The sequence below is a fragment of the Penaeus japonicus genome, unplaced genomic scaffold, assembly GCF_977035675.1.
Source record: "Penaeus japonicus unplaced genomic scaffold, GWHDUDI00000001_assembly GWHDUDI00000015, whole genome shotgun sequence".
NCBI classification, from domain to species: Eukaryota; Metazoa; Arthropoda; class Malacostraca; order Decapoda; family Penaeidae; genus Penaeus; species Penaeus japonicus.
In genome coordinates this window covers 35,093,935-35,103,934 of record NW_028234417.1, presented here as the reverse complement: position 1 = coordinate 35,103,934, position 10,000 = coordinate 35,093,935, and the positions used below count along the sequence as shown (strand labels likewise).

General features: G+C 28.6%; 2 protein-coding genes across 2 annotated transcripts in view; one reads left to right on the top strand and one right to left on the bottom strand.

Moving 5' to 3' along the window:
- The window catches only part of LOC122264305 (uncharacterized), a 3,207-nt gene extending 2,589 nt beyond the window's left edge, over nucleotides 1-618 (top strand). The window contains exons 3-4 of the mRNA XM_086544808.1: nucleotides 70-228; nucleotides 425-618. Of these exons, the coding sequence (XP_086400934.1) occupies nucleotides 70-228; nucleotides 425-603 (338 nt within the window). The 3' untranslated portion in view covers nucleotides 604-618. The remainder of the gene's footprint in view (nucleotides 1-69; nucleotides 229-424) is intronic.
- Nucleotides 619-7,420: 6,802 nt separating this feature from the next.
- LOC122264304 (uncharacterized) overlaps nucleotides 7,421-10,000 on the bottom strand; it is a gene marked incomplete at its 5' end in the record, with an annotated part of 11,062 nt that continues 8,482 nt past the window's right edge. The window contains 3 exons of the mRNA XM_086544265.1: nucleotides 7,421-8,088; nucleotides 8,294-8,420; nucleotides 9,179-9,351. Coding sequence (XP_086400391.1) covers nucleotides 7,940-8,088; nucleotides 8,294-8,420; nucleotides 9,179-9,351 — 449 coding nt within the window. The remainder of the gene's footprint in view (nucleotides 8,089-8,293; nucleotides 8,421-9,178; nucleotides 9,352-10,000) is intronic.

Here is a 10,000-nt window from a genome sequence, read left to right as displayed (position 1 = left end):
AATGTGAAAGAAAAAATATCTCAAATATCCTATAATAATCCTATATATATGTTTTTTTCTTCTTCTCAGTCGGAATTTTACCTGAAGTTGCATCCCTAAGCCGTGATGACTTGGAGGACCTGCTAGCCTGTGACGACAAGCTGACTGAGTTTGTGGAGGGCCTTCCTCAGGTCGCTGCACTCAGGAACCAGTGCGACCAACTTTCTGCTCAGAATGAGACACTAGCAAGTAGGTGACCCATTTGGTTTGTTTGTATCTATATATTTAATAGTATTGTTTTTGGTGACAGTGGTATTTTTGGTTTTAATATTTGGGGTCTTATTGTGTATGTTGTGTTACTATCCAAAAATATGTGTGTGCAAATCATTCTCTTTCTCAAGAGAGATTGTAATCATAGACTGACATTCGTAACCTCCCCTCACAGAAGCAAATCTCGAGCGCAGCAGTGACTACGAGCGGGCTAGGGATGCCACTATCCAGAAGGTAGAAGAACTGACTTCCCTCCGATCAAGCTTTGAGGACATGACCATCAAGCAACAGAAGACATCGGAAAAGCTAGCACCAAGCAGCATTCAGGTAGAGGGACTCAAACATTTGGAATAAGACTAGACTCTTTATGGTGGTGTGTCTTTGCCTTACTTGCATTAGGTCACACATATGGCTGGTGAGGGAGGTTGTGATGTCTATATTTGACTGTGCTGTTTAGTTACCACAAAAAATTATCAGATTTTATATGATAAAGTAGGAAAAGACACATATATGATTGTAGGCAGTTAGTGAACAAGTATCTTTAAGGAATAGTGGTTCTGTTGTACCTACCTGTCAACTATACAAAAAGAGCTATTAGGGTTTTATATGAATAATATGGCTCTTACACTCTCTGGAGTTATTATTATTATTATTATTATTATTATTATTATTATTATTATTATTATTATTATTATTATTATTATTATTATTATTATTATTATTATTATTATTATTATTATTATTATTATTATTATTATTATTATTATTATTATTATTATTATTATTATTATTATTATTATTATTATTATTATTATTATTATTATTATTATTATTATTATTATTATTATTATTATTATTATTATTATTATTATTATTATTATTATTATTATTATTATTATTATTATTATTATTATTATTATTATTATTATTATTATTATTATTATTATTATTATTATTATTATTATTATTATTATTATTATTATTATTATTATTATTATTATTATTATTATTATTATTATTATTATTATTATTATTATTATTATTATTATTATTATTATTATTATTATTATTATTATTATTATTATTATTATTATTATTATTATTATTATTATTATTATTATTATTATTATTATTATTATTATTATTATTATTATTATTATTATTATTATTATTATTATTATTATTATTATTATTATTATTATTATTATTATTATTATTATTATTATTATTATTATTATTATTATTATTATTATTATTATTATTATTATTATTATTATTATTATTATTATTATTATTATTATTATTATTATTATTATTATTATTATTATTATTATTATTATTATTATTATTATTATTATTATTATTATTATTATTATTATTATTATTATTATTATTATTATTATTATTATTATTATTATTATTATTATTATTATTATTATTATTATTATTATTATTATTATTATTATTATTATTATTATTATTATTATTATTATTATTATTATTATTATTATTATTATTATTATTATTATTATTATTATTATTATTATTATTATTATTATTATTATTATTATTATTATTATTATTATTATTATTATTATTATTATTATTATTATTATTATTATTATTATTATTATTATTATTATTATTATTATTATTATTATTATTATTATTATTATTATTATTATTATTATTATTATTATTATTATTATTATTATTATTATTATTATTATTATTATTATTATTATTATTATTATTATTATTATTATTATTATTATTATTATTATTATTATTATTATTATTATTATTATTATTATTATTATTATTATTATTATTATTATTATTATTATTATTATTATTATTATTATTATTATTATTATTATTATTATTATTATTATTATTATTATTATTATTATTATTATTATTATTATTATTATTATTATTATTATTATTATTATTATTATTATTATTATTATTATTATTATTATTATTATTATTATTATTATTATTATTATTATTATTATTATTATTATTATTATTATTATTATTATTATTATTATTATTATTATTATTATTATTATTATTATTATTATTATTATTATTATTATTATTATTATTATTATTATTATTATTATTATTATTATTATTATTATTATTATTATTATTATTATTATTATTATTATTATTATTATTATTATTATTATTATTATTATTATTATTATTATTATTATTATTATTATTATTATTATTATTATTATTATTATTATTATTATTATTATTATTATTATTATTATTATTATTATTATTATTATTATTATTATTATTATTATTATTATTATTATTATTATTATTATTATTATTATTATTATTATTATTATTATTATTATTATTATTATTATTATTATTATTATTATTATTATTATTATTATTATTATTATTATTATTATTATTATTATTATTATTATTATTATTATTATTATTATTATTATTATTATTATTATTATTATTATTATTATTATTATTATTATTATTATTATTATTATTATTATTATTATTATTATTATTATTATTATTATTATTATTATTATTATTATTATTATTATTATTATTATTATTATTATTATTATTATTATTATTATTATTATTATTATTATTATTATTATTATTATTATTATTATTATTATTATTATTATTATTATTATTATTATTATTATTATTATTATTATTATTATTATTATTATTATTATTATTATTATTATTATTATTATTATTATTATTATTATTATTATTATTATTATTATCATTATTATTATTATTATTATTATTATTATTATTATTATTATTATTATTATTATTATTATTATTATTATTATTATTATTATTATTATTATTATTATTATTATTATTATTATTATTATTATTATTATTATTATTATTATTATTTTTATTATTATTATTATTACTATTATCATTATTGTTATTATTATTATTATTATTATTATTATTATTATTATTATTATTATTATTATTACTATTATCATTATTATTTTTTCTTATTATTATTTATATACACAAGAGCAGATAACAGCTTATATGCATTAGATAGGCATTTTTTTCTCCGAGCTTTGTTTTTCTTTCATCTGTATAAACGAGAACTAAAAAGTATTATACTTCTTCGCATTGTATTTCACTTGGTTCTAGATAAATGCTAGTTATAATCATTCTTGCTTACTAGATAGTCAAAAGAAAAAGGAAAGTGTAAGATACTTTTGTCATCAGAGAATATTCAGTATATTTTATACCAATGCACCGTCTTTTCTATGGTATTCTTTTGGGGCATTTGAAAGGATTTTATCATTGCAAAATGATCAGTATTCTTGATCGCATAGTCATTCCATGTAGTCTTAATGTATATACTTTCACCCGTTTACTGTTGCTGTCAAATTAATGTGTACTTACTTATGTTACTCCTAAGAAACTATGAAATATATCCTGTTAAAAAAGTGAAAATGACTCTTATTTGGATGCCCTTGGAGATGTTCAGCTAGGGATATCAAGATAATGTTATTGTCTGTCTGCAATATGGAGGTTGACAGAAGAGAATGCATTAAACAGAACTCATTTTTTGTCGCTCCTTCCTTTTCTGTATAAATAGTTTGGTGTGCTTTCAGTCACTCATGTGGAGTGATGAAGAGAGCATGGACATATGGGTAAGCAAATAAGCAAGCAAAAAAAAAGAAAAAAAATCATGTATATTAGAAATGGATTAGAACACTTGAAAAGAGTCATAGAATTTAACCCCATTCACTTCAAAATGCGATTCAAGCTGGGTAGTGGTGAATAATTAATGAAAAGAGTAGTGGCATGTCTATGTCTATCAGTATTTATCATTAACATTCTAATAGTCATCACTATCCTTGTGTGGGATGTCAGGACATGCTGGATAACTACTGATTGTTAGGCAAGTACACTATGGTTGTGGTTGGTTAATTGCTTCCTAGGTAGGGATATAGGGATGTTTGTTTCTAAAACTAGGAATCCATTCAGCAATGATACCCTGCACGCGCGGCTCCCTAGTAGACATTCAGATTGCCAATCCTCACTGAGTGGTAGCGAAGGTGAATCAACGAGGATCTAGGGTTCCTGTGTCATGCTCGCCCATTCATGCGTCAGTAACATATAAAAATGTTTTACATAGCTGAAGGAGAGATGGAACATACCCATTTTCCCCATCACTCAGTCATTCTGATATTTATGTGTGTTGTTTGCTCAAAGTTCTTTTCTTTAGCATTGCTCAGAATATCGCATCATAGCATACTTATGACTCTCTAATAACAAAGTGTGAAACAACTCCATTAGCCAACATAAGTTTTCCTCATTTGAGAACATGATGCATCAACTTGCTACATACCATCCTCAATGATCAATCATCTGTGTGAGAGTTTTTTCTAAATGTCAGTGGCAATCTCTGTTTCATAGTGACCCTCACATCGGATGGTTGTTGATTCACATCCGCGGATCTTATGATTGTGGAACATAAATTGTGGGCTCTGACTATGATTGTCTGGGAGGTTTTGTATGTGTATAGGGGGATTGGGTGTGCTAATGGGTTTGACTCAGGTGTGCCTACAAATGATTTTGTAATACTTTTTATAAACTGATGCAAGTTATTCTTTGAACACAAATCCGTGGAAGGTATTTATATCACTGATTCCCCCACCCTCCTATTATATTGATTATGCCATTGTTGCTGTGTAAAGTAGCCTAAACTAAGTTAGCAAGCTATAATATTACTCCATTGCAGATGGGGATAGATTTGTATACCCAGTCCCTAGAATGGGCACTAGTGCCACCTACATGGCACCCCAGAAGGGTTTCATTTCAGAATGAAGCTTCACATGACATAGTGCAACTTTTTACTCTCTCTTTCATTAATTCATTGTAAAACTAAAGCCATCTTTTGATTGCCATCATTTTGTCTTACTGTATTGATGAGTTACTCAGACTCCTATATATTGTCATATGACAGGCTCTACCATTGTTGCAGTTTGACTAAAGATTGAGATTATAGGACTCTCATATCAGTCTCCAATTATTTTTTTTATACTCAGTGTGATAGAACCATATGGCTAGTCGATCATTTTTTTTTTCTTTGTTTTTTTGCTAATATTTTTTTTTGTATATGTACTGATGTAGACAAATAGAAAAAAAAATCATACTGAAAATAACATGAAGAGATGGGGAAGAGGAATGAAACTTGTGCTTATGACTTCAAGTGCCACAGCACATGGCAGCCTTACAGGCACAAGAGCACATTGTTGACACTGGGCATGGTTTGAGTCACCTTCCTCTTGTTATTCTGCCTTTACGTTCTTCATCACTGGTACTTTAGAGCAAGAGATCAGTGTCTTGCTGTATGTCATCGCTCTCTGAAGATAGTGCTTTCTAGAAACCGCAGATGGGTGCCTTTCAAGTCTTTCTTTCCAGCTGGTGCTAAAAAAAAGTGCCATCTAGGTTTTGAATTTAAGATTAAACTCATTTTGATGAATATTATGTCAATTATAGTAATTATGATCGCAATTTCCATCATCGCTCACTAAATGGAGTTAATACTCATAGTATACTAAAGAAACAGTAATCCACTCTCCCATGACAATTATCATATACGCCACAATGCCCACCAGCAGGCCAAAATCTCATGCGTCATGTATGCCATGACACCCATCCACAATGTATTTATATGCATTGAAATGCTTTTCTCTCTTTTATTTCAGATACAATACAGTAAAGACAGTCCAGGAATCATGTTGACTGCATTTAACTTTCTCACATGTCAAGTTGGTGGAGGGAGGCCACAGTGGCACCCATCCCACTCTCCCGTAATTTGTTTCCCCTACTTAATTACACATACACACACACACACACACACACACACACACACACACACACACACACACACAAAAAAAAAAAAAAATTGTTGGCATTCAATTACAAGCAAATCCTTGATGCAGTACCCCTCATTAAATATACCTATGTTTCAGTACTGAAATCAGACCTTAATCTCAAGCATAGTAATTCATGTTTTATTATCCTGAGAAAGAATATGTACCACACACATACACATATAGAAATAGAGCAATGTATATCTCTTATATTTTTTTCAAGAAATCTAAGGGTACTGTTTGTAGTGGAGTCTTGTGTTTGCTTAGTGACACAACACGGTGTTTAAAACTGTCACAGTCCTGGATTTCTGGTCAATCCAGACTACTGCAGATGCTGATATTGTATAGCCTTTCTAAACAAGTCATAATGGTACTAACAGTATTGTAGCTGCACAGATAAGCTTAACTTAGTGCTAAAAAACATGCTTCTCTTTCTCTGTCTCCCTCTCATGCACCCATGCACGCACACACAACAATCAAGTTCTTACAAAACATGAATTATGCTACTTATAGTTAGGACCTATTGCATTAAGCAATGCATGACGTGTAAAGCACAATAACATATTCAATCATAATCCACCTATATTTACTCAGGAACTGATATGCATTGATGCTATGACGTGCCCACCCTAGAGCACAATTCCCACATATTCAATCATAATCCACCTATATTTACTCAGGAACTGATATGCATTGAGAGGTTCAATATCCCCATCCATCTTCCCTCTTGTCCTTCCCTCCTGTATGTGCCGTGCCCTCTTTAAACTTTATTTGCTCACTACACACTGATTACGATTGTAAATTTTGATTTAATATGTTGACAATATTTTACTATAAAACCTATTTACTAAACTTTGATTTAATATGTTGACAATATTTTATCATAAAACCTATTTACTGATTTTTGTCTCTTTATTGAACATTTATTACATATTTCAAAATAAATTATTTTTTGCACTGATATTTTGTAGACAGAAAAAAAAGATAAATCTGAAATAAACCTAAAGGATTGGATGAACTAGTGTAACTATGTATGCCATCTACCACTTAAGGAATTATTTCAGTAACATCCCACCCACATAAAAAATATCTGTGGAATCTATCACAAATTCTTGTATCTGTTTCACATCATTCAAAAATATATATTTGAAAGCTGCAATGTGTACATCAGAGAAAGTTTGAAATAAAAAAGAAAGAAAAATGAAGTAGGTAGGAAAGTGAAAGCAAGATAATTTTTTTTTTTTCTTCTTTTTATTTAATTACTTATTACAGCTCTTACTTCCTGAGTATAAACTTTGGGAAAGGAATAACCAAAGGAATTACAGCATCTACTGACCCCCTGCACTTCCCAGTTTATCCAACTATATGGGAACCACAAAAACTTTTAATATATCAATTTTGGGATATGCTTTAGCTGCTATATGAGGTAGTAAAATGGAAATTAGAATCTATTAGATATAGATATGAAAGAGTTGCTTTTTGAGATCATAACATCCATTTCATTATAGGTAAAACATATCCACACTGCACGTGTTTTTTACCATGAGAAACTGGTCCACTGAATTCAGAGAATTTCATAAAAGTTATCCTTTTTTTTCCAATCAAACAAACTTATGCCTGGAGAGGTAAGCAGGTCCCATAGACAAACAAAGGGACAGGGGGGGGATTAGAATTCTTCTAAAGAAAGACCCACAAACAATTATTATTATTAAGTATTAAGGGTCATCGAAGCAAAAAGAGGAAGTCGGGGTCTATCTGAAGAAGGGAATGAGTTCGGGCGTGTTCTTGTAGTAGGCCCTGTACTGAGGCGAGGTGCCCCACTTCTTCATTGCGTAGCTCTCCAGCATGGGGATTCCCGACACACGCGTGATGAGCAGGTAGTCCATCAGAGGGCACAAGACTTGAGAGGAAGAAAAATAAATAAATAAATAAAAGCAGTCAATTGCATACAGTGGAAGCAAGAGAATGATCTAGGAGACAAAAGACAAATAACAAAACTGCTGTTGCACATGTGTTCCAAAGAAAAATAAGTATTCAAATTAAGTAAATAAATGAGCTAAAATGAAATTTCTACTGGCAATTTTTCACAAGGATGAGGAACTTACTGGTGAGGTACTCCCAGCCCGAGAAGGTAGACGAGGCACTGATGTAGAGGCCAAACCAGAGCATGATCTCTCCAAAGTAGTTGGGATGACGTGACAGTGACCAGAGGCCAGTGTTGATGAACTTGTCCTGAGGATGGAGGTGGCTTATGTTGGTAGTTCATGACATGTAAATAATATGTCATTTCAAGAGAGACACAGGGACAGAGAAATGTCTGTGGACTGTGTGATGGAAAAATATTCAAGTATGTTCTTCCCAGAGCATATATTCAGTTGTATCATGATGAAAATTTAATTGCATCTTTGTGTCTATACAAAAGGAGGATGGACTACCTTGGGGATCAAAATTCACTTATAATCAATATGAATGAACACACCCATCTCCCAGCACATCATCATATTTTAGAACTACTTCTTTCTTAACCCTATGACGACGGTGCGTCACACTCGTGTGACATAGCTCTCTACAATTCCTTGGACTGACCCGTAGCACCCGGCCCATCATGCCAGTGTGACGTTTCCAATGAATATTGCAATGGCCCTGGCATAGGGGTTAAGGTAGTGACGAACGGAGCGTCCCCACTCGGTGTTACATAGCTAAACTTCCCCCGATGCCGGGCATCATGCCAGTTTACGTTTCCAATGCAATATACAATGGCCTGCAATAGGGGTTAAGGTTCCTTTCCTAGACGACGGTGCGTCACACTCGTGTGACATAGCTAAATTCCCGATGCCGGGGCATCATGCCAGTGTGACGTTTCCAATGCAATATTGCAATGGCCTGGCATAGGGGTTAAGGTTCCTAGACATCCGAGCACAAAATCATATCCTAAAATTGCTTCTTTCCTAAGGAACCTAGACTTTACAGAAATGGAAAGACTAACATACCTTCTTGGCTGGGTTGTTTCTCCAGGCTGTCTTCTGGTAGTCGGCCACTACTTCAATGAGGAAGCCCGCAAGCCAGATGCCCCAGCCAGCATAGTCTCTGGTGCTAAGGGGGCGTTGGCGGGGTGACAGAACGGCCAACAGGCTCGGCAGGATTGTGACAATGACCCACACTCCTGGTTTTGAGATTGAAGTGTCAGGTAAAGGTGTGTTATATTAAGTTACTATCTTCAATATATCAATAATGGCTTAAAAGATGTTATACATCAGCAAATAACTGTGATTAAATCAAACTGGTCAGATCAGAATCTAGTATGCTAATCTATATTACATGATGAGGTGTTTGAAGTAATTAACCATAATTTTGTATCATATCCATCAATAGTTAAAGTTGATATATCAAGAATAAATATACTCTACAGTGGACAGGAGCAAGCAAACATTGTAGACACTACAGATACACTACAGGTTAAAGATACATTGAGTCAAATTTGACAATCAGAAGAAATAATTGCATAAAAAATAGCCTGTCTTGATCTACACACACAAACCTCTCTAAAATATTATCCATGCTCTGAAAAAGGAAAAAAACTAGTGCACTGTTCCCCCAGCTTGAAGATCAGAAAACTTCACACACAAAAAAAATAAGCTTCTTTATGAAATTTAAGTATGCACCCTCTCTGTCTTTTGTCAGCTCTTTTCATCTAACAAACTAACACATCAAAATTGACAGTCTATCAAGTTGTGACACAGCAAAATCCACAATGGTTTGTATATAATCACGTTCTTTTATACACAGATGACTCCACAAGCACTTAGTCACCA